The sequence below is a fragment of the Sphaeramia orbicularis genome, chromosome 14 (genome assembly GCF_902148855.1).
Source record: "Sphaeramia orbicularis chromosome 14, fSphaOr1.1, whole genome shotgun sequence".
Taxonomy (NCBI): Eukaryota; Metazoa; Chordata; class Actinopteri; order Kurtiformes; family Apogonidae; genus Sphaeramia; species Sphaeramia orbicularis.
In genome coordinates, this window is record NC_043970.1 from 29,675,470 (window position 1) to 29,700,275 (window position 24,806).

Genomic DNA, 24,806 nt, shown 5'->3' on the forward strand with positions numbered 1-24,806 from the left:
TAAAGAGAACAAACTTTAGTGTTTGTTGACTACTTGTCCTGTAGCAGATCAAATTTACTACACGAAACAGGCATCACACTACTTATTGATTGGGAAATCACTGTATATTTATTTTTATTCATTTGTACATCTGATGTGATATCACATATTGTCAAGGACCAATAAAGGTCCTTGTCATCAGGGTTGTGTGATATTACCAACATGATTTTCCTCGCAGATAACATGGAGAATACTCATACATACAGACATAAACCAATATTTTCCAGACATCATTTGATCGTCTTAACAGAAACGCATTTTTGTATAATTGTATTTCCAATAATCACACCACTGGTCTTAAATTGAAGCCCTATTCTGAATCTACTGTCAATTAAATTCTTCTTCAGGCGTATTTTACTGCATGTCTTTGTGCTGTACAGGGTGGGGAAGCAAAATTTACAATATTTTGAGGCAGGGATTGAAAGACAGTGTATGACCAATTAGTTTATTGAAAGTCATGAGAATTTATTTGCCACAAGAAAATTTACATAATAGAAAATGTTTTTATTCTATGTGTCCTCCTTCTTTCTCAATAACTGCCTTCACACGCTTCCTGAAACTTGCGCAAGTGTTCCTCAAATATTCAGGTGACAACTTCTCCCATTCTTCTTTAATAGTATCTTCCAGACTTTCTCGTAATAGTTTTGCTCATAGTCATTCTCTTCTTTACATTATAAACAGTCTTTATGGACACTCCAACTATTTTTGAAATCTCCTTTGGTGTGACGAGTGCATTCAGCAAATCACACACTCTTTGACGTTTGCTTTCCTGATTACTCATATGGGCAAACGTTTCTGAAAAGGTATGGATAATAGTGTTAGGTATGATTATGACATCGATATATGTTTGGTTTCAAAACAATTGACGTAGTGCCTGCTGAGAAAAAACAAATTTTCATTGTTAATTTTGCTTCCCCACCCTGTATATTATGTATTAAGAGTGGTACTGCAATGTGAGTAAAAAACAAACAAAAAAAAAGGTAAAATGTCTTAAGATGTTAAAAAATAAAAACCGTGGTTCTGTCATGATTCTGATCTGTGTGAACCCGGACAGCCCAAACTGTTGGACTTGAGACAGTTTTGTTAAATCCTGAGCTACAGTCCAGATATGACTCCACATCATTCTTCGCAGCTCTTCAGTAAATCCTCCAAGAACTCCACGACAACCTCTTTATGACTCTCCTCCTCTTGCGACCTCTCCCCTTCAGCCTTCAGTGTCTTCAGTCTGATCAGGGTCTGCTGTAGACCCCTGAGTCTCTGTTGAGGGTTAGAACTGTCCGCTCCTACATCTTTCTCCTCCTCTGCTCCCCCTACTCCTCCTTCCTCTGCTCTCAAATATTTAACTAAGTGCACTCTGATGCCCTTCCCCTCCTCCCCTGCCAGCGACGCCCCGATGGCGGGCATGTCCTGTGCCTGGCAGACGCTAAGCAGGTGTAACAGGGCTTGTGAGAGTGTGTGTCGCAGGCTGGCACTGTAGCGGTATTCTAAGAAGTCATTTGTGTCTTCGCTGTTCTCAAGTGCTGTAGCCAGAGAGCGCCACACGCAGTTGAAACGCTCAGTGTCCCCGTAACAGCTGCGTTGTGCAGGAACAGCCAGGGCAGTGGCCGACTTTATCCGCACCTTGAAGTTTTTACAAGAAGTGACGACGTGGCAGAGGGCAGAGAAGGCATCTTCAGACCACGGGGCTGAATCTGAAAGGAGCAAAACAGATAAATGAGCCGATAAATTAAGCATGTGAGTGATATTTCAAATACAAATGGAACTGATCATCAGATTAAATGCTGTTTCCTGAAATGTTTCCCCGTGTTAAAAAAACCCCAGTGTATTACATACGACACAACCAGCAGTTCATGAGTAAATACAGATTCAATAACACAAAATATATTATGATGCTTTTTTTCCCAAAATAAAACCCACCATCATCAACATTATTGTAAAGTACACAGTGGTCAGTATGGTCCCATTTCTGGCACAGAGGTTTACCAATGTACTGCTGACGTGGCCAGTAGTAAAACCACTTGACTGGAGTTGCTGGTTCAGTGCTGCCTCGATCACTCAGTTTGTTTATTTGGATTCATGCTAATGATTTAACGGTGCCCCTGTGACTCACCTGGTACAGCATATCCAACATCACCTAAGGCTTTACCACACTGATTCCCTGCCTTGATCCTTTACTGCATGGGACTGCCCCTTTTTCTCTCCACACTATCTCTAATGAAGGCACAAGTCCCAAAATTATATATATCTCCTGATACCCAGGAAAGTAAACGTTTGACTTTTTTATATTAAATAATTGTCATGATTGGAAACGGCATAATGCAAGTTTTTTCAGATTCATTTTTTATCTAATGTCCTTCGCAGTGGACAGTGTTTTTTGCGTCATTTTGTTTTGTTTTTTAAAATAAAACTGTGACACTCTTATTCCCTACCAAGAACAAAAAAATTTTAAAACATTAACATGGCACAGTAAAAATCTAAGCAGTCAAGAAGAGCAATAGCATTCAGTGGCTGTGGCTCAGGAGATAGAGGGTTTTGTCCAATAACCTGAGGGTTGGTGGTTCGAATCCTGCTCTCACCTTGAGCAAGACACTTCACCCACCTTGCCTCCAGTGCTACTCACACTGGTGTATGAATGTGGTCAGAGGGGCGGATTGACAGCGACGCTTCCGTCAGCTGTGCCTATAGATGTAGTTGACCACCACCAGTGTGTGAATATGAATGACCAATGGGTACCCAAAACAGAAGAGCACTATATAAATCAAATCCATTATTATCTATATTGTTTTTTTGTTTGTTTTTTTTTTGGGGGGGGGGTAAAATTGACTCTTTCTATCTTTGAATAAAGCCTGTCTGAATACATTTCTTACACTGGCCTTGTCTAGAGGACATCGTTTTGTTTTGATTCTCTGTACTATTGCCGTCTTTACCAAAATAGGTTAATGACATACAAAACTGAACCAAAACTGATCTACTACAGCTAATAAACCAAAATAGAAAAAAAAACCTCAAACAAACACACCACAAATAATCTAAACTATAACCCTGAAAAACCAAAGGTTAGAATAAAGGTGCAACTAACTCACCAAGTGGCAGAGCGGGGTTTCTGAAGGCATTTCCCAAGGCATAGCAGGCATTCCATCGGACCTTCATCGTAGCCTCCGATTTGACAGTTTTGACCAGAGCACGAACGGCGTCCTCCAGTGGTCGCTGAAACACAGAGCGGGTCATCTGACTCTGACGCAGGAAATGAAGCAGATTCCCCAGCGCTCGCACAGCGTGACACTTCACCTGGGAAAGTTACAACCAGAAATACAACCAGAGCACAAAGAAAGTCAATAAAAATATAGAGAGTTCAGTCACACTTCCTACACAACTGCATTAAACAGCACCTTTCTATATTATTTCTTTCTTTCTTTCTCTTCAATTGTTTCTACACCATAATTCTACTGCACACTTCTGCATTATTTTTTCATCTCTTCTACACAGTTGGATCAAACAGCATAAAAGAAAAAAGATGCCAAATATAAAGAATTACTTCAGTGTGCAGTCATTGCTCTTGTAAAGTAAAAATTATCTCACTCTGTCTTTGTCAGCTGATGCTTTTGTGGCTGCCTGCAACATCTTCAGCAGCAGCATATCTGATAACTCCTCTTGAAAGTCCACACCTACACTCTCCCTGAAAGGACAGGAAACAAGTGGATTAAAAAAAGTACAATTACAACACTTCAAAAAGTCAACAAATCATCTATTATTTATTCAAAGAAAAGCGACAAATGACAGCTTTAATTTGGACACATGCAGCGTTTTTATTCACTGTGTCTGCAGGTTTTCTTACATATTAACAGTAAGTGTATCGGTAAGGTTTCCTAAGGACCAGGCAGCTTTAGCACGGACGTTTGCAGACCAATCATCGAGGGCGGCAAGGATAGTGTTAGCTGTATCTGCCACAAACATCACATCCTGAATAAAGATGCACAAAAATATTAATATTAATACAACACTGAGGCTCTACACAACTTCTCAAGTATATTTTGCTCCTGTATTTTATACGTTCACATGCTTACTGCACTCCATCATGATAACATAAAGGCAGTACCTCTCTCAGACAGGGGAACAGAATGTAAACTCCCAGAGCTCTGACTGCTGCAGTCTTCACCAGGTAGTTTTCACTGTAGGTCAGCCCCAGAAGCACAGTGATGCACATGAGTTGGGTCTTCTCCTACAACGACATCAGACACTATTCATGCAGCTCCTTTGGGAAAGAGGTTAGAATCACTTAGTCCAAATCACACCAGGACTCACCGGCAGCTGTGCGAAGGCCTGTGGTAGGATGGAGGAGAGTGTATCGCAGGCACTCGTCTGCAGGGTGGGATGTTGTTCATTCTGTAGAGCAGCATTCAGCGGCCCACTCAGGACATCAGACCAAAACTGCACCACCTGTGTTGTTCACAAATATGATATAATTAAGTACGTGATCGAATATGACATTTTCTCTACATTTCATAGGTGTAGCACAGTGGCTACAGTCAGATTTATCTGTTATCAAGATAATGTTTTAATGTGTTACTGTGCAACTTAGAAATTTACCCAAATGACAATTGGAATGTGTGTGTTACTATGGGGTGTTACTAGTTGTTGTTATATACTGTCAACTCATGTGATAATAATTACAACTCTCTACTTAAATGATTTTATAAAATGAGCATTTTTTTCTCTTCCAATCCTGGTTGTTTACATTATAAATCTTGAAAAATGTAAAACAAAAACTTCTACTGTATTATTCGGTCTGTTCAGACCAAATGTTCATGATGGGATGAGCTGGAAACTTGTCAGTGCCCATTAATACAACAAGATGAGATGGTGTATTGTTTCCATAGCAATGACTCTTTACATGAGACCGCTGGCTTTCTGGGCTTTTTTAGAAGAATACAGTGTGGATTATTTTAAAATATAAATAAGGATGGTGATAGTGAAAACATAAAAAGATGACCAAGATAGTTCTATTGTTAAGAGGAGTTGGTGTCACCACTAGTAAGGAGAGAATTCACTGTGAAGACTGTAATTTGTGTTAACTGGTAAGATCCAGGTGATACCATCAGCCGGATGCAGCTGAGCTGAGACTGTCCAGTTCACACCGTTGCAGCTGTCTAAAATGGTTTCATCTTGCTTTGACCCTTGGTCTGAACTGGCTTTACACTATATGTCCAGTACATATGTGTATATGGCATCAGGAGTGTACTTACCAGGCTCATAGGAACCCTTACACTCTCAGGTATGTTGTTCTCTGCTCTGTACTGTTGAATTATTCCTGTCCCCAACTCCTCTAGTAGCTAAAGACAGTAACACATTTATAAGTCAAGAGATGAGCCATATTTATTATAGTCAGGTTCTAAAATCATTGGATTAATTATTAAAAAGTTTGTATTAATTGAATGAACTGTAAAAATCAAACAACTTCAAAGTCAAGAAGAACAAATATAGTTAGTGAAATGGGAACTTAAATAAGCATTACAGTGAAATATGAAAGAAATACTAAAATTATTTCTGACTCTAGAAAAAAACAATAAAATCTGTATTATCTGTGTTAAGCAAAGAATTGCTGAAGGGATTTAACAAATTTAATAAACCATCAGCTTTACAGTACAAGATGATGTCATTGGCATGAATTATTTCAATTACAGAAAAACAATATCGTCTGTTGACAGACTAAAGAAAACAGGTTCCAGGATTAAGCTTTGTGGGACACCTCTGTGGGACATAGATAAAACTAAAATGCGTTACCTTTGTCCCATGGAGCTGTATGGAGGGGTCTGTCTCGCTGAGGCAGCGAGCGCTCACCTGACCAATCTCATACAGACATGGCTGACATAAAGTGAAGTAACCACGCACCAAGTGGGACAAAACCTACACACGAAGACACACACATTTAAAAACATGACAAGATAAAGTCAGACTTAAGCGCATGTGTTTGGTGGATTTCTTTTGTTGTTTTCTGTCCAAGTCAGTCACTGACCTGTAATGCTTCCAACCGGACAGGTGAATGTTCTAAAGCAGCAGCTCCTCCTGATCCCGCCCCCTCGCTGTCTGATTGGTCCTCTCTTGGCTGAGTCACCAGTGACACACACAGCTGCAGCAGCCATGGCGGACTGCTGTCCTCTTCCCTCGGTGTGTGAGGATTGTGAGGGGAGTGTGTGACTGGCGTGCGAGAAGGCGAGGACACTCCATCTCTCTGCCTCCAGCTGAGGGTGGAGTCCTGTGGGGTGAACGAACCAGCGCCGGTGCTGCTGTTCTCCGGCTGTCGCAGGAGAAGCTGCACTTCAGGAAGAGGAGCCTGAGTTGTCACCAGAGCCCCATAAAGTGTCAAAACTGACACTCTGACATTTACATCTTAAAAAAAGAGAGATCGATAACAGATGCATTAGTAAAAAAATGTTCAGACACTCACTCACATCATTGTGTGCGATATGACCAAACACAAACCTCTGTGGCGCACATAGTGACGCAACTGTCTCCAGAGGGGGCTGAGAAGACCAGGTTTGAGACGATGATAGGGTGCATTGGCCACCAGGTAAGCCAGACACTAGCACACAACAAAAGTGAACAAACAACAAACTTACACTCCACTGGTCTGGAAAGAAATTATCAATGACATTAAAGTTGGAGTATGTGATTATTTAGAAAGATATCTGAACCAAGTGAAACTTAAGAATACTTAAATAATGTCTTTAGAGGCATCATGACTCATTTCACATCCAAACTAGAAAAAAAAATTAAAGCTATGAGCTACTGATGCAATTTTCATCACATACCGTACAGTAAATGTGGTGAAAGTATAATTTAAAAAAAACACCCTGAATGTGCTTCTTCTAGAAGCAGCTGTTATTTCAAGGAGAGGAGATACTATGTGAGCCAGTTCACCTGCTGTGAAACACAAGTTGGTTGTATTATAATATACCCTGACTGAGTTACACATCCTCATGACTGTTTCTTGCTTCCCAAAAACAGCTTTAAAGTAAGACTGAAGTTAACGCACTAATGCAGATGCAATGCCATTTTCATGTTACAATTAATGTTTATGATCTGCACAAATAACTCAGACTGATTGGAGACTTGTTAAGCACAAATTCTGTTGAACTTAACTAAACTGTTGAACTCTGACCGAGATGAAACCCCACAGAAGATGTAAAATATATGTATCATGTGGGTTGTTGTCGTACCTTTATGATCTGTGTGAGTGTTTGAGGTGAGGTTTCCGCAAGAAGAGCCAGACTGAGAGCACGGTGCAGCTCTCTGATGGCAGTAGCCAGAGAAAAGGAGAAAGGAGTGTAAGATGTTCGAGGAGAGGCGGTATCTTCAGCCACACCAAGGAACTGACGAGAACCATCTAGCATAGCCGATAACACCTGAAGGGCACATGCACGTACCTGAGGCGAGACAAAAGGGAACATTAATCAAGGCTACATCATATGATTGACAGATCCGGTCTGCTTGAACTGGTTTCTTGGTTCCCAGTAAAATCACAAAAATTAAGGTCTATTTGTGTATGACAATGGGGGAAAGCTCTACCTTGGGCGAGGGGTCTTTGAGTATGATCGTGAGAAGAGTGAGAGGTGGTGGTCCCCCAATAGGAGACTCAGGAATGAAGGATGACCAGTACCCGTAAAGAGTTCGCTTCTCAACACCTTTCACAACTGCTAGTAGACAATACAGAGCTCCCTGACGTACACGTCCGTGGTACAGTCTGAAAAAAAGAAAGATAATATTATCATTTATATTCTCTCTTTTACATTTTTACTTTGAAAGTCTTTTTTTGCACTAGTTTTTGTTAATCATGATAAAACCACCCAACCAAAGATTCTCAATGCTGCTTCCTCCTGCTTCTGCTGCAGAGACATTGTAATAAAAACAAAACTGTGTCGAAATACAGTCAGATATTGTGTTTGTTTACCTCAGTTTGCTCTGTGCACCACCCTCTGGGTCTGAAAACTCAGAATCAGAACTGCTTTGTTTCCAGGAGGGATAAAGAGACGGAGCAAAGGGTTTGGATAAAGACCCTCCTTCACCTCCACTGCCCTCTTTTCCTCTTCCTCCTGTTGCTGCTTTCTGAGCCACTGCCATATCCTCTGTATCCTCTTCCTCACCATCATTGCCTTTGATTTCCTCTGCAGACATCTTCTTCACCTTTCCTCTGGATTTCCTCTTTTTATTCTTAGAAGAGACATTAACCAGATATTAGACCACTGAATTTAAAATGGTCCTTATTAGAATCTGGTCTGAAACAACATGCTTGTCTCACCCCTGAGGATTTGCCCTGTGCAGCAGCATTCTTTGGTGGTTCAGTTGTTTTTGGCGGTTCTGGTGGTTTTAGTGAAGAAAGTCCTTCATACTGTGGAAGAGGTGCTGGGTAAAGCACAGCTGGCCACTCAACACTCACACCTGGAGTTCCCTGGAACATGAGTCTCTGCAAAATGTAAAGGTCAATCTTATTACCATGATATAGTGTACACGTACAGGAAGAAAAATATGTCTAAATGACACAGGGAAATAAAAATGCATAATTAAATTAACATTTTGAACCTTAAGTGTGGCAAAGGCAGATCCAAGCTCCTCCCCTCCGCCAAACTTCCACTTCCCACCAGACAAACAGCTCTGAAGTCCTTTCAGTGCTGCCTGAATCAACTGCACAGAGAACATAAGCACATACATGAGTAAACTGTAATCACCATTCAATATATATTTTTAATCACAATAAAGCCATTAGTCATACCATGCAGTAGAAGAGCTCATCTGTATCGGGAGGTCTGAGCGACTGCAGTGTTTTCAGGAAGACTCTGAAACATACACTTTTGTACTGATCGTCCAAAGGTGGCTGACCAGGAATCCTGGAGGGAAACAATTCAAATAAAGACAATCAAATATTTGAAATAATATAAATATTTAAGCCATTAAAAGTTAAAAACTTGGCACAGGTTTTCGAGTCCTGCACAGATGAATCTGTACAAAAATAAATTTTCAAGAGTCTAAATCCAATTAAATTATCTCCGTCTCCAAAATTGTGTCAGACCTGACCAACTGGGAGATGCTAAAGAAATGTTTTCACTTGTCAAGATGTTAAATCTCTTTGCACAAAAAATTCTGATCTTTTATTTTTCTTTCTCATGTTTATTCAATGATTCATATTTTGATTCAGTATTTTTAACTAGATATTATTGGGATGAGTATATGAAATGAGTAACCAGTGAAACCACAGTTAATATGCCTGTGTTTTCTCATATAATACAGTACAATTGGGCTATTAACATGCTGAAGCCTACCTGAGACAGATGTTTGCCATACAGGTAAGAGCAACACGTCGCAACTCCATATCAGGCTGAGATGGAGAGCTATACACAAGGAGGACTCCATCTTCCCCCAGTAAGTCACTGAGGTGCTATAAATAAAAAACATCTGGATTTAATATTCAACCATTTTTACACAGTACAGCACTCTGTATAAATATCTACCTGGTGGCACTGAGGTCCATTTCCATACACTATAGTGGAGAGCGCCAACAGGACATCAGAGTGTGTCCATGCGCTGCACACTTTCAACCCTCGGATAGTGTAGTTTACCAGCACATCCAATGTCAGCTCATCCATTATTACCTTCAAATGAGTGGCAGTGAAAACAGGAACAAAAGACATTATTACACTGTTGACTAAGACAACACGGTCACTTTTAGGTGGTGTTAAGAGAAGACATCACAGAGAGATAGTTATTTGTACCTTCAGCTGGTTGAGCAGATGGTGCACTAGTTGGCACAGTTTGACAACTAAATGTTCCTGATTCAATGGCACTAGAGAGCTGGCGTGTTTCAACAGACTGCACACATCCTGAGAAAAAATGTAAAAATGAAAATGACTCAGCACGACAAAGATGTCTTCCACTAAAATTATATCTTTAGACATTACAAATGAACGTTTATGACTAATAAGGTTTTAGAGTTGGGGAAGATATTCCTCTGTTTGTGCAGACTGACAGACAGTTGATAAGATAGATAATATAATAAAATAAGAACATCACAACTGTAAAACAGTGTCATAATAACAGTGACATTTGACTATTAAACATGTGGTATTTAATAATGTGGTATTTAAAAGTAAAAAAAAGAACACTTCAATATTGTTTGTTTTTCAAAGTACCACCATCTGTTCAGTGTCACATGTAATGTTTTCGTAAGCCTTAAGTGTGTGTGTGTGTGTGTGTGTGTGTGTGTGAGTGTCGTTTCCTGAAATTGAGCAATTTCTGGTAAAGCAGGGTGTGTGTGCAGGTCATCTTGACCTGAGAATGAGGACGAGAGGAAATTCCTACCAAAGCCATGTTCAAAACAAAGTCATTAATAATATAACATCATGTACGGCAAAAGAGTGTATCACGCACGTGATCAGTTCCTTTTATGGCAGTAAGGATGTGCAAATGTTGTGTAACGCTCCTGTATAAAACCCATTGTCAAATAAAGGAGGGGAGAACAGTCCTGAGTTGTGTTTTTCTTCTTAACAATTTACAACAAACAGTGTAACAAAGTGAAACAAATGATTTTCCATTTTCCATTGTCTGTTATACTCTCTTAACAGGACATTGTTCAAGAGTCATAATTCTGTTTAATCATTTTGATTATGTTGTCAACATAATTTATCAGAGGTGATCTAATGATTATTATTTTAACAGCTATATGATGGTGTGGTTTGTGTGTTTCTGTGTTGTCATGGGACCACTCAGTTCACTTGGACACACTCCAGGCTGTTGAAGGGGTCATTTTCAGCACAGTTTGTGTTATTTAACTCAGCATAAGGACAACAGTGTTACCTCTGGTCTGATGCTGATGTTGGGGTTGAAGGTTCTGTTGTAGTTTTCGGACAGGAGTTGGTCAAACAGCAGGTTGAGCTCGTCCCGGAGCTGACTGGAGTCTGGCCGCAGGGCTCTGAGCTTGGCGGAGCAGCGGATAAACTGTCTCTCTGCGTCCGACGGCGGACCGGGCTGCCAGCCGTCCGGTCCCAGAGGGCTGAACGGAGCGGCATCCGCAGACAGAGCCTTCGGGGGAAAGGGAGAGCCATCACTGCGGCTCACAAAAGCCGGTGCAGCTGGAGAAAACTCAGCCTGGGCCGCCATTGTCCTGACACCGGAAGTACTAGTTAGTTCTCGTAAATTCTCTGCGTCTCTGTATCCGCATGTAAGACTCATTACTGCCCCCTACAGCATATGAGAGGAACAGGTTTGTACTAATTATAGCAGGGAGTCAAACTCATTTACATTCAGCTAAATTAGATCTGTAGTGGGCCGAACCAGTAAAATAATAACATAATAATATAGAAATAATATCAACTCCAAACTTGTCTCTACATTTCAGAGCAAAAAAAGTTAATTTACATTATGAAAAGGTTTACATCTACAAACTATCCTTTCAAACAATGTAACATGAACAAACTCAAAAAATAAGTGTAATTTTAACAATATTCTGCCTCAGTTTATCATTTACACATTTACATTATCATAGAAAAAATACACAAAACATTTAGTAACAGGCAGAATCTTGTTAAAATTGTGCTTACTTCTCTTAATACATTTCAAGTTGTTCATATTTGTTCAGGTTATTCGAATTTTTTGCAAAATTATACTTTGTTTTAGTGTAAATACATGAAAATATTTACATTTACAAAGAGAAAAAAAATTTAGAGTTGAGATTATTTATAATTATGATAATATTTTACTGGTCTGACCCACTTGAGTTTGAATTAGTCTGAATGTGGAACCTGAACTAAAAGGATTGTTAACGTCTTAATGTAATTTTTGCATTTCACACATTCATCCAAAGGGCTGGACTGGACCCTTTGGCGGATCGGATTTGGCCCCTGGGCTGCATGTTTGACACCTCTGAATTATAGCATCTCACACAAGCCTAGGAGACAAACGATCACACAGGGCTTCCCTCAAAAAGATGAGCAAAATATTGACATTACTGAATGACTTCAATTCAGTACAATTTAAAAAAGATAAAATAAAACCGATAAAACCCAGTGTTACTTTTGTTTCAGCTCCCAAATGACTTTTTCCACTATATTTAAGCTTTATTAAGTGATTTATCACCAGTTATTATAAAATTATCCTCTGTATTTCACATTTTAAAGTGAAAAATCATATATTTTCCTATATTTAATTCACTGATCATGTAGATGTTCATTAAAGGTCAGAGTAAATTCAAAGGTTATTCTACCAAAAACAGAGAAAACTGATGAAAAACTGACTTTTGTAGTAAGGTATAACATTAACTATACGTAAAAACAAGTGTGTCCATCCACTGTCATAGATCAAACTCCATGGGTTTTACTGGTGAATCAATGTTGTAGAAGATGACAGTGTTTCCACGATAACTATGGAGCCTCTGAACATCCAAATGGGTCATATCTGATGACCATGAAGAGATGACAAACTGCATTTTACACCAATTATTGACATGTATTGATAGGATTAATGGATCAACAGGGATTAAAGTTTAGATCAGGAGTTGCTTTTAGTCGCCAGTGGATGTTTGGGTCTTTAAGGAATAATATAATATAATATAATATAATATAATATAATATAATATAATATAATATAATATAATAAGAACAATTATGTAAATAAATAACAAAGCTGTGCCATAAATAAATGTAAATGTAAACATGTGATTTTATGGATAAGGTGGGTAAAGTGGATAAAGTGCAGACAGGATATGACAGAATGTAAACATGAGCTGTGCATTACAGTAAATTTTACAAATGTTTTTGCAGAGGTTGTCTTAAATAAAAAACAACAGAAGCTGTTAAGTACTCAAAAAACTTTGCAGTACAATACATAAACAGAGGAAGGAAGAATCTGTTGGAGGGGATCTGGTCTCTCTAAGTTTGTAAATACAATGAGGCATATTGTAAAAGCATATATCATCAAATTAAATTGTAAGCTAAGTATTTTCATGTTATTTATCACCTACAGACTTCTGCCTCCATTGACATCATTCAAGCCATTCTGCTGTACTGTTCTGCCTGTTTCTACAACATGCACTCCATCACCAACAGGAAATAACTCACAAAAAACATCCACACTGTATCAAAAATGGTTAACCACGCCATTCAAGGCCTTTCAGAACTCAACCACAAAGCTGTCACATGCCTTGTACACATAATAACCAATGACTAAGATCAACCCCTAAACCAGCACTTCATACTGCTGCCATTTGGTCACAGATAAAGAACATTGAGGTGGAAGAGGACACATTTCCGTAGGAGCTCTGTCACTGTTGCACTCTATAATTTGTAACCTTGAGACAATAAGCATGCATTTGTGATTATATATGTTCTATTTAGGTTTTTTGTTTTGTTTGTGCACTGTGTGTTATATTTGACATGTTGTGACAAATTGAAACCACATTTCCCAATGGCTATTTATCTATTAAATTGGAAAACTTGAGACATCATTTGAAAATTTATATCAAGACTAGAATGTTACAGTATACCAGTTTTCTAGACCACCATATCTAGTTTCACCACTGAAATAATAACAAAATAAAGATACTGGTTTCACAATTAAGTGTATATTTATATTTTGTTCAGAGTTGACAAGTTGAGTGGTTTTAACTCAGAAAATTCTGATTTTTTTTTTTATGTTTTACCAGCAGGATTGATGTGCCAAAACAGTCATTTCTGTCCTCAGGATGCTGCTTTATATTCAGTAGTTTTAGTAGTGCTCTAGTAGCATATGTATACTTCATATTTTATCCTGTAGCTTTTTGCACATTCCTACATTTTTCAGTATTTTGTGTGATATTTTTAGACAGTCTTTGTGTTTTTGCTGCTAAACTGATTTTCATTGTTCCTGTGTCAAGATCTATTTCATATTGATCGAAACATTGGTGCATGTCCCTTTTGTGTTCTGAATTATTGATTAGTTTTATGTAAATGTCCTTTTCTGTAACGGTCTTTGTATGTCTAGTTGTGCGATTGTTCTTTGTATCAAGAAGGTGACAGTCTCATAAGATAGTAACCTGTGTGTGAACTGTAATTGTTATGTCTAATGCATACAGTTAAGTGTCAGACATGACTTTGTGGTATAGAAGTGTCTTCCTTTTGGATAGCTCATAGAGATCTCTGCTCACACCCTAACTGTCTTTGGTTGGTGTGTGAGCTCTTATCTGTGCACAAATAGGCTTTGAAATAAACAAGGCATTTCTTCTCTAGGTGCCTCATCTTAAAGTAATTTTCGATCTTAAAAATCCGACAAATGCATTTAATTAAAGAGTACAACTGACTTGTCCTCAGTTTATCAGGTTTTATTATTTTTTGGAAAAAGTTTAAGACATGGTGTTACATCATGTGCCAAATGTCAACATGTTTTCAAAAATTAACATTGTATGACAACAAGATTCTGAAAATAATCCAAGTTGTTTGGTTGTCCAAACAATACCAACATTCAACACAGTCAAAACATTTTTCACATCAAACTAAATTAAAGACATGCAACAGCAGTTAATGTCTCAGCATATGGCAAAACTGGATGGCACACTAACTTAGATCCCAATAGCATATAGCATTAATTTTGTAGAAATATTTACAACTGAAGTGGCAATGGGAATGTTTAAAGCATATATCTCTTGGCATGCAAATGTAAGCAATGTTTTTTTTTTTTTTTTGTTTTTTTTAAGTCTCAGGTAATAGTGAAAATTAAGGCAGTTTAACAAAAACTTCTCATTGCTTACATTCAAAGAAAGTAAGTTATTAAAAATGAAATTATGTACAGCTAAATGACATCTAGAAATTTGGAGTCAGAGTCTGTCAGATGATGAAACATACAAATTACGAGCTGGCACGTGGAGAAGTGGAATGCAGTCTTTCTTGATGGAGATCCTGATTTGTCAGTACGTCAGTCCAGACACAAGCACAGCACCATCCACCAATAGTAGTGATGTTGGTTACAAGTTTACCAGACTGAAGCAAGCAGGAGGTAGGCATGTGTGCACAGACGCTGTAGTATGTGTCGATGTGGCACCGCAGAATTAAGGACTGAACTCAAACTAGTTTTCAGGGCAGCTGGGGTGGACATGTTCAGATTTCAGCCCGACTTAAAGAGCAGAATGGCCACTTGACCCAGGTAAAAGTAGATGAAGTGTTTGGTCTCATGCGTCACATAGCTGCCAAAATTTCTTCCAACGATGCAGTGCCATGTAGGGTTATACTTTTTGTCAAATTCCTGCAATGGAGAGGGCATCAGTTATCAAAACACATTCAATAGAGGTTTCAATAAATGTTACAAAGAGCATCATTCCAACTGAGTGTTAAACCGTCTACCTTTTTAACATAGGCTGCAATATCCTTCTCAATGTTGTACTTTTCTAAGGCTTGCATGGCACAGTCCACTGCATCCTGTTGCATTTCATCAGACATGTCTGCATTCTTTATCACTGCCTTCTTCTCCGACATGATGACTTTTATAGCTGCAATGAGAGAAGAAAAAAAAACATTTTTTGATATTCCTTTACCTATTTTATCAGTCTGTCAGTATAGCTAACAACAAACAGTGGGCCTTGAAGATCCAAAACATCACATAAACAGCCACTGTCTGCCATTATTGAACTACATCATTTGCAACTGGAAGTGGTGATTTGAATGATTTATATGAATACACGTTAATATTTCTGTAACATTTATACTTGTATAGTGAGGGTGGCAACACACCATACACATGCTTTGGAAAAACCTTTAGAGGTCAAATGTCTTTTTTAAAATCTTCACTTAACAAGTACTGCAAAATTAGTAATTCTTCAGTAAATTAGTTCACTATGGCTGGAAATAATGCTTAAATGCACTAGAAATGAAGGAATATTTCTGGATTACATACACTGATACAGCTTCTATGGACAAACACGAGGCTCAGACGAGGTGAGCAGACACAGGCTTCAGTGGTTCCTGTTATATTTGTACAGTCTACAGGTTGTATGAGGAACACATTTTGCCATATGCTTAAGCTCCAGGTTAATTTAATCTTACCTTGTCTTGCTTCAGTTTCAGTATCTGCAGCTGTGGATAACCAGACGTGCCCTCCCGCTTCAACACTAATTTATTAAAGAAAGAGCTGTGTCCTAGCTCCGCCCTCCACATCATAACCACTCTCTGATTGGCTGATGTGAAACCTACGCTAGACTGCCGGCATTTTTTATTTGCGCACACTCTCCGCAATTTATTTCAACCCATAATCCACCGCTTTCATCACTGCACCTCAGAGGGCGTGATTGATCCAGGTGATCAGTCAGACCAGTAATATTCCTAAACAGCAGACAGAAATTAAAGAAACTTAGAAAATTAAAGAAAAAAAGAAAAGATGATTCTGATTTTATCTGGTTGAATAAAGATTAAATTAAAAAAAAAGTTACAATACATAAACAGTGCCAAATGTAAAATAAATAAATATATAATAGGAAGAAGAGGGGGAAGGGGGACAAGAAGAACAAGAACAATGACATGGATCCATCACTCCTCTCAGCCTCTTCCACTGCCCTGTCCACAGGTTCAGTGGGAGTTACAGAGGTATCCAGTTAACCCACTATGGGTGGATTTATCATGGGTTTGTGAGATCCATGAACTTTGTAATTCACCTGGTCATCTGAGGAAGTCCGAGCACACACATTGCACAACCCTTGTGGCTTTACTGGCATGGGTCCCAGACAATCAATCAATCAAACAGTCAATTCAGTGAATAAAAGTCCATTTGGCTGCTTTTCAGAGGTGGAAGATATATTCAGGTCCTTTACTCAAGTCAGGGGTTCTCAGTCTTTTTTGTGGTTTTCCAGGACCCCAAATTACAAATACATGATGATGATGATAATGTACTGATAAAGAATCACAAATTTAAAATGTATATGAAATGCATTTACTGTTTTATAATGGAAGGACGTCACAGCAAAAATCAAATTTGCTGAGTTTAATGTTACGTTTATCATCACAGAACATTGTGATGGACACAGCCACACAAGGTTAATATCCTTACAAACACACAATCATCATATTAGTTTCATGTTATATTATTTTTTATAAGTTTGGTTTGCAGCACATGGTTCATTTGTAGTCAGTCATTTAACATACAGTTTAGTTTATTTTGCATTTCTTCATTTTAATCTTACATTGGAGATATAGGTGCACATATATTGACAACATAGGGTAACAATTAAGTTATTTGTTCTGTTATATTGATTTTTGATTCTGTTGTTTGAGTTACCGTGTGGCGTGTCCTGGCCCATCCGGATGTGGAAAAGGTGTGGATAAGGGTGGAGCGGACCTATATACTGCGGCCACCTTGTTGGAAGAAACCATGGGCTGTGGTGGCATTGGGGGGATTTAGTGTTGTCAGGGTTTCAGTTGCATTTAGTTACAGTTAGTGTTCATTTTGTTTTCCCCTTGTTTGTTTCTTGGTTTGGCCAAACCATTATATATGTTCCCCTTTGTTTCATTTTGTGGGGTCAGTTTTTGTCATTTTGTGTTCTTAGCCTTAGTTGCTGTTATTTTTGTGTGCAGTTTTGTTATGTTGGCCTCTTTTATATACGCACTTCTTAAAATTATCCTTTGTATTCTTTTTTTTTTTTTGTTGAATAACTTTGAGTAAATAAAAACCCACTTGTTAAACTTAGTCCTGTCTCCTGGTCATCTTGCTGCTTGGTCTCTAACAAACATATACATTCAGATTTGTCACATTTTTAAAGAAAATCCCCTCTATTGATCAAATTCCTAAATTTTTTCCCTGAAATGAATAAACTTCTTCCAAAGAATTAAAAATATGAATCCCCACATGATAGTATTATGTATTCTTTGTGCCATTTGGAGACCCATTTTGGGTCACGACCGTACTTTTGAGAAAGACTGACTGTAGAAATACTCCATCAGAGTTAAAGTACTCAAGTGAAATTGTTTAGTAGTATAAGCAAAATGTAAATTAAAGAAACAAATGTAATTGTATTCATCACGAAGACTGGTTGATGTGACAATCAATATATTCAAGAGCATTTTGAAATAGCAGTTGGTCAATTTGGTGCCTAATATTCATACTTTTAACATAACTACTTTAACAACATGGAGGCATACTATTTTAATAGAAAAAGTAACAAGAGTCAACCGAATTCAATGGTGTATGAAGTACAATGTTTGCTTCTGAGATGTAGTAAAAAATAAGTTCAAGCTAGAATAAAAAAAGTACCAATAAACAACTACTTGAAATTTTTCACTTAGGTAAATGTGTGTAGTTCCATTTTTTATATCTTTTGAGATTACATTTGGGCCAGGGCTTGTGTTTGGCATATGGTCACGGTTAAGGTTATGATTAAAACAAGGATTACGTTCAGGCTGTAGCAGTAGTAGTGCACAAAGTATTTTCTATTTGGCTTCAGTCAACACACACCAGAAAAATACTGAACTGCTTTTGTCTTGTAATTAATAAGAAATGGTATACCCAATTAAATGATCAGAATCTTTAACATGTTGTAAATGCATAGTAAAAAAACAGCCAAGGATTTTTATTTGTGTGGAAAAACTGTTACATGGACAGTCTACTTGTATCTTTAGTTGTGTTTTACAAAGTTAGATGTTTTAGACAGTGCTGTTTAAAAAGAACTACACAGTAATAGTTAACTGTAAATTGAACTTTTATTCAAAACAAAGCAAGTTGTTGATAATAGGGGATTATAAATAATAATAACTAATAAAGTCAAAACCCATCTTCAGCTTTCTAGGCACAAGTCGGATCCTCAGGAACATTTACCACATTAAAGTTTCCCATTTGCCTCCCAGTCCCCCCCTCTTCCTTGTTAATGGTTTCCCACTATTTACCACTCTCCTTACGTGCGTGGATCCATCCTGCCCTCCTCCTGGTTTGATCCAATCTGTGCTCTTCTTAATTAAAAAAAAATTATCTGAAATCTGAAAGACAATCACTCATCAGGCTGCCATCAGTGATTGCATCCCTGAGGTACCACAAGAAATATGTTTTGACAGTTTGCAAGCCAATTAATTGAGAGTATTTTACTACAATATTTCCGGGGCTGGGGATTTGGATCCTCTCCCGGTAAAATGCTCCCATGCTCCTGCTCCATCCATCCTGAAGCCTAATCCTAATCCTGATCTGATCCTGAATCCTGATCCGGCTCCGGTATGGGGAGACAAAGAGCCCAGTCCAAACCTTTAGAATACCAGCAAAAACCAAAGAGAAGGAGGCAAGTTAGAATCACACCTTCATAAATTATAATAAGAAATCTTGTCATTTAAACATCTATGGGGGAATTTACTTTGAGGAAAAACATCTATGAACAATTTGAGTACTTTAGTTTGCAAAAGCATTAACACCAATAACCACTGGAGCTCTAACCGGGAAGGGAGACAGCGTATGTAAATTACATAACTGACGCTGTCCCAAACCAAAAAAGAACATAGGGATTAATGTGAAACAGAATCACTGGGCTTAAAGGACTACTGACAGAGGGAGAGTTATCTTGTTGATACACAGGAACATAATGGGAACATGCACAGGTACAGCAACTAGCATAACAAAACAAAGTTTCTTTCAACTAAAAACATTCAGTAAATCTATTCAACTATGTTTGAAGTTTACAATCAGAGTAAAGAATTGACTAAAGCCTTATTTTATGGAGATTTCAGAGTTGTGAGAGGCCACAGCTGTCATACCATTGTTGCCATATTTGACTCCTCCTCCTCCTGTTTATCCTAATATGAAATGTGTTTCCTTTTCCTCTGTTTCCATCCTATCCTGCTCCTTTGAACTCTACAGAGAGACACACGAGAAGGTCAAAGTACAATAGTAAATGCAAGGCTGACAAGAAAGAAAAAACCTTAACACTCCAAAAACAACAAATTTCCCCCCAAAAGTACTGTTGCATTTCATACACACAACCTGAAATCAAGCAAAAGTGCAGAAAAATAGAAAAATTAGGATAGTAGACAAGGGATCTTGGTAATTTCAAGAGGGAAGAAAACAAAGGGAAGGGGTAAAGAAGGGGATTGGGGTAACATACAAAGACCAAAGAATTTTAACAGATGTTATCTTGTTAAATAAGCCAAAATGCAGAAAAATAAAATCACAACAACAAACTGGTGAAACAAGGACAACAACAAGAGAAACAGCAAACAATTAACATGGCAAATGGTCCATGGAAACTGTACAGGGTAAGTTCCATGATGCTTTTCTTCGCCATTCTGAGATGTGCTGCTGGGCTGAGCTGGTTGGTGGTTCAGTTAAGGTCAGGTGTATTTAAGTGCGTGATCTGGAGTGGGAACGCCGTGGAGAGTAACGTGGAGATCCTCTGTTGCGACGTGGGGAATAGCTGCGTGAACCACTCTTGCTCCGGCTTCGACTGTGGCTACGGGAGCGAGAACGCCCGTAGCTGGGACTACGAGGACCATCCATTTTCACCCGAATATAGGCTGTTTCTCCCTAAGCACATGAATAAATAAACAGGAATGGGGAAATAGCTGCTTTTTGACAATTAGGTCCACAACAGGAGGAGATAAAACAACACATTTTTCACAGACAAAATGTCCCCACATTAAATAGATGATCACCTCAACATTGATGGGTATATTTGACCAATTTATACAGATGTCTTCCCACCTGAAAACTAACCTTTTCTTACTGTCCTGTTATGTTCATCTTTTGTCAGCTTCCCCCCCCCCCAAGTGTCACTTCAGAACTTACCTCAAAAGAGTTATTCCTTATTGCAACCCTGACCTACCTCATGAGAGCGAAACTTAGTGTTATCCAGCTTGCGGACAGCATAGGTCATGTCTTCTTTGCGCACAAACTCCACCACTCCAGTGCCATCACGGTACACATCTGCATAACATACATCACCTGCCTCTCGCATGTGATCCTTCAGGTCCTGCCAGCTTCCACTGGGGGGAAGACCTGCAAAAGCAAAATACAATGTTGAGAAACTGACCAACTAGAATATTGTAATTTATTAGATATTAAAACTTACCTGAAACAATGACCCTGTACTCAGAGCGTCGTGAAGGGGGGCCATACCTTCCTCTTTGAGCCCCCAAAGCTCCACCACCACCACCACCTCCCCTTCCACCTCCTCGTCCACTTCGAGGAAACTCAACACGCAGACGGTAGCCATCATAGTCGTAACCATCACGCCCGTAAACAGCATCTTCTGCATCCCTGCAGATGAACCTGATATTTTACACTTTGAACTTCACACAATCAATTGGATCAGGCCACAGCAGCCAGAACTCACAATCTTGTTGCACTTCACTGAAATGATCTAAATCAGTAAATCTGGATTGAATTGATTATTTTATTTGATTGATTGATTGATTTGCACACAGTTCACATAGAAACTGCTAAAATTGGCATAATTAGCCCACTTGGTTTATACTAGTACAACCACACAGAACAGCCTATCAACATGTATGCCGTCAACATACATGCTTTATCATTCACAAACACATGGGAGCACTTGTTTTACTTTCTGTGGGTAATGCTAGGGAGTGGAACCAACGTTTTTCATCACACTCCAAAAAGACCAGATGAACTGATGAAAACCACAGTAACTGACCCAAACACAGACAGATTTCCGCAAATAAAAATTTAATTATTCATTTAACAACCAAAATACAGCTTTTAGGTTTAGTTCTAGACAATAAAGACTGATTTAAGAGCTAGTGCTGTGGAAACCTTTTAACTCTTAAATAAATGAACTATTTGGGTAAAAGAAATATAAAAAGTCAATCCTTGGAGAAATATGGAATGAGCTGATATTATTTTATCAGCTGTTAAAGGGGAAAACACCCAGAAGTTACGCTGATGGCAATCTAAATTTACAATACACTCAAAGAACATGTACAAATACAAATAAATTAAAAGGTATGTAGAGATAACGTACACATCTTACAACTTTCAAAAACAAAATCTAATATCCGGGAGTGATACTTTTTGAAATGATTAATTAACTTGAGTCTTTATCATTAAAATTTGCCAAAAAAAAAAGGACACAACTTTGTTTGACAGCCTAGATACTGGCTGATCTCCTTACATTAGTCTCAACACATGTGCTTGTTATGGTTTACACAAAGACTCTCACCTGGGGTCCTCAAATTCAACGAAGGCAAATGGTGGACCTCCTCTTCTGTTTTTCAGATCAATGTCCCGAATGATCCCGTATTTATAGAACACGTCCTCGACGTCTTTCGTGCGGATGTCAGGAGGGAGATTCCCCACGTATATCCGACAGTCGTTACTCCCAGCTGGTCCTCGAATGACACCTCCACCAGACATGTTAACGCTAGCGGAAAAACAAAGGTGACAGCTAGCTAGTACCAAACAAAACGATGCTACCTTATGGCTGACGAACGTTTTAAAGACAGACAAGCGACAGTTCGACTTCCAGCAATACAAATATGTTAGTTATTCTTCAAGCAAAACTAATTTAACAGATACTTAGTAAAGGGTGCGTTCGCATAGACAAATCTATCAGCACATTCGCCCGTTAACCCAGTGGAGGAAGTTTCCGCCAATCACAGACAGCCCCGCCATAAACGTCATGACGTCATGGACACGTCAAAGCTACAGTTGCGACTTCAAACCCTAGGCTGCAATTTGTTTACCTTTCCGCTTCTCTCAGTGGAAAAGTGTCCAGGTAAGGCCCAAGTACCAATACACCCCCACAGCTAAATGTTCTAAATAACAAAATGTACTTGGGTTAAATGCTTGAAGAGTAATCAGTTGTGAACTGTCCCTTGTCATTGTTTTTGGTCCCATATTACTGCTGCATTGACATGTTTAAGTTCTGCAGATGGTTAAGTTTGAGCTCATTTCAATAACTATTGGGTAGTTCAACTACAATAATGCATTTTCCAGTTAATCCAAGAGGGTTTTACTTAAAGTGGAGAATTTTTTTTTCCAATTGGTTCATTTTATCACATATATTCAAAACCAACACAGAACAGGAAAAGGATGAAAAACTGTAGAGTAAAACAAAGTATAATACTTTTCTTGTAGTAAAGCATTAGTAAAAAGTAGCAGATAAGTGTAGTAATATTTAGGATTTTGGGGGGTCCATCCCTTTTCAACTAAAGACCCTGGGGAAAAAAAGCACAACAACTGATATGATTTTACAGACATTTTTATTAGAAATGTTTATTTAAAAGAATAAAGCTGTAATATACTGGAGAATTTTAGAACTCATTTTCTTCAGCAAGAGACTGACCTAAGAAAAACATACAAACCAAACTGAAGTCACATTCCCTTGTTGCCTTCCGGTCCTCCCTCTTCCCCTCCCTCCTCCACTATTAAAGGTTCCCCCTATTTACCACTCTCCTTACGCGTGAGGATCCATCCTGCACCTCCCAGCCCTCCTCCTGGTTTTGATCCAAGATTTTGCTCTTCTTTTTTTTTAAGTAAAAAAAAAAAAAAAAAACTCTGTAAAATAATAAAATCACCAGCACAACATCTGTAATTGTCTCTGGGTCCTATGCAAAATATGACAAAAATTATTTTGGAATATTAAAAAAAAAAGAAAAAAAGTGAAGCCAATTGATTGAGGATATTTTGTATATTGTTTCCAGTTTGTGGGGATATGCGGACAGGGCTCGGGATCCTCTCCCGGGAAAAATGATCCTGTGCTCCTGCTCCATGTATCCATCCTGATGCCTAATCCTAATCCAGCTCCGAAATGGGGAGACAAAGAGCCCAGTCCAAACCTTTAGAATACCAGTAAAACCAAAGAGAAGGAGGCAAGTTAGAATCACACCTTCACAAACTGTTAAATATATATTTGTCAGTTAATGCATCTAGGAGGGAGTTTACTGTGAGAAATATTGGGGACACCATCTATAATGAATAAAAAAAAAAAAAAAAAAAGAAAAAAAAAAGATCAACTTTGGATATTACAACAGCACTATTATTGAGTGCATGGGCCAGGATAAAATGACTGAAGAGCCCTATAATGCAGAGTTCACAGTTGACAAGGCACAGCCATCATACCATTGGTGCTATATTTGACTCCTCCTCCTGTTTATCCTAAAATGAACTGTTTCCTCTGTTCCCATCCTATTCTGTTCCTCTGAACTGTGCAGAGAGACACACAAGAAGGTCAAAGTACAGTAGTATATGCTTAAGAAATGTATAAAATAACAAAGTGGCTACTGACACAGTACCATGGCACTAAATATCAGGTTGTCTATTACCACAGAGCTAATCAGCGCCCTCATTATATCATGTCTAGACTGGTAACTTGTAACATCCCAAAAAGTACCAAGGCAGTCAGATCGCAAATAGGTTGGTTTGTCAGGCAGCGGAGACTGAGCTCAGATAGTTAAGTTTTGGACTACGAAGCCTTCAATAACTGATTGAAGTGGCTTCTTTTTTTCTGCAGATTTTCAAACGGGGACAACAGCACCAAGGGTGCTGGTAGGTAAATCCGACATTGATATAAATCAGCCACTGGGACAACATTCAGAGTGCAGAATTCAGACCACACCACTCAATACACTGAACTGACACTGAACTGAGAAGTCACACAGCGCACTGCATCTAACATGTAGCTCCGCCCACCTTCTACAGCCTCACTGACTGCACAGAGCAAAGAACACCATAAAACAACATATAGAGTATTTAGAACAATAATTCCTTTTCTATACTATATATTATCACTAATTTGTCGCTTCCTCCATCAATTGCCACAGTACTGTGGGAGC

General features: G+C 38.6%; 3 protein-coding genes across 9 annotated transcripts; all 3 read right to left on the reverse strand.

The window, feature by feature from the left end:
- Positions 1-1,048: 1,048 nt before the first annotated feature.
- heatr6 (HEAT repeat containing 6) lies at positions 1,049-11,188 on the reverse strand. The gene is made up of 20 exons (XM_030154101.1): positions 10,885-11,188; positions 9,804-9,911; positions 9,543-9,683; positions 9,354-9,469; positions 8,807-8,921; positions 8,617-8,718; positions 8,336-8,500; positions 7,988-8,247; positions 7,606-7,780; positions 7,257-7,463; positions 6,520-6,619; positions 6,053-6,426; positions 5,821-5,943; positions 5,283-5,369; positions 4,342-4,476; positions 4,136-4,258; positions 3,875-3,999; positions 3,619-3,715; positions 3,123-3,327; positions 1,049-1,730 (listed from the first exon to the last, which is right to left on the reverse strand). Exons 1-20 carry the CDS (start codon positions 11,185-11,187, stop codon positions 1,159-1,161), a joined length of 3,633 nt encoding a protein of 1,210 aa, XP_030009961.1. The 5' UTR covers position 11,188; the 3' UTR covers positions 1,049-1,158.
- On the reverse strand, positions 4,752-24,648 carry LOC115432970 (serine/arginine-rich splicing factor 1B). 7 transcript variants are annotated; one of them, XR_003937276.1, is made up of 6 exons: positions 22,193-24,648; positions 21,083-21,282; positions 20,837-21,009; positions 20,268-20,538; positions 19,773-19,869; positions 18,689-19,269 (listed from the first exon to the last, which is right to left on the reverse strand). XR_003937276.1 is itself a non-coding variant. In XM_030154109.1 (5 exons), exons 1-4 carry the CDS (start codon positions 22,384-22,386, stop codon positions 19,807-19,809), a joined length of 630 nt encoding a protein of 209 aa, XP_030009969.1. In that variant the 5' UTR covers positions 22,387-24,648; the 3' UTR covers positions 18,689-19,269; positions 19,773-19,806. The 7 variants fall into 7 exon arrangements, 4 of the variants coding, with proteins under 4 accessions (XP_030009969.1, XP_030009967.1, XP_030009968.1 ...); XR_003937275.1 differs by lacking the exon at positions 18,689-19,269 and adding an exon at positions 4,752-4,762 and having other exon boundaries at positions 19,792-20,538; XR_003937274.1 differs by having other exon boundaries at positions 19,773-20,538.
- On the reverse strand, positions 14,360-16,217 carry dynll2b (dynein, light chain, LC8-type 2b). The gene is made up of 3 exons (XM_030154112.1): positions 16,095-16,217; positions 15,396-15,541; positions 14,360-15,297 (listed from the first exon to the last, which is right to left on the reverse strand). Exons 2-3 carry the CDS (start codon positions 15,525-15,527, stop codon positions 15,160-15,162), a joined length of 270 nt encoding a protein of 89 aa, XP_030009972.1. The 5' UTR covers positions 15,528-15,541; positions 16,095-16,217; the 3' UTR covers positions 14,360-15,159.
- Positions 24,649-24,806: the final 158 nt, after the last annotated feature.

What these genes read in the sequence shown, in the direction of transcription:
- heatr6 (XM_030154101.1), bottom strand. Translation starts at nt 11,187, where the DNA reads ATGGCGGCCCAGGCTGAGTTTTCTCCAGCTGCACCGGCTTTTGTGAGC. An exon ending in ATGAGCTCTTCTACTGCATG is followed by an intron (nt 8,719 to 8,806) that starts GTATGACTAATG and finishes TTCTCTGTGCAG; the next exon opens with TTGATTCAGGCAGCACTGAA. An exon ending in AAACCCCGCTCTGCCACTTG is followed by an intron (nt 1,731 to 3,122) that starts GTGAGTTAGTTG and finishes TGCTCCTTTCAG; the next exon opens with ATTCAGCCCCGTGGTCTGAA.
- LOC115432970 (XM_030154107.1), bottom strand. Translation starts at nt 22,386, where the DNA reads ATGTCTGGTGGAGGTGTCATTCGAGGACCAGCTGGGAGTAACGACTGT. An exon ending in GTTGAATTTGAGGACCCCAG is followed by an intron (nt 21,283 to 22,192) that starts GTGAGAGTCTTT and finishes GTAAAATATCAG; the next exon opens with GTTCATCTGCAGGGATGCAG. An exon ending in GTACAGGGTCATTGTTTCAG is followed by an intron (nt 21,010 to 21,082) that starts GTAAGTTTTAAT and finishes TTGCTTTTGCAG; the next exon opens with GTCTTCCCCCCAGTGGAAGC.
- dynll2b (XM_030154112.1), bottom strand. Translation starts at nt 15,527, where the DNA reads ATGTCGGAGAAGAAGGCAGTGATAAAGAATGCAGACATGTCTGATGAA. An exon ending in TTGCAGCCTATGTTAAAAAG is followed by an intron (nt 15,298 to 15,395) that starts GTAGACGGTTTA and finishes TCTCCATTGCAG; the next exon opens with GAATTTGACAAAAAGTATAA.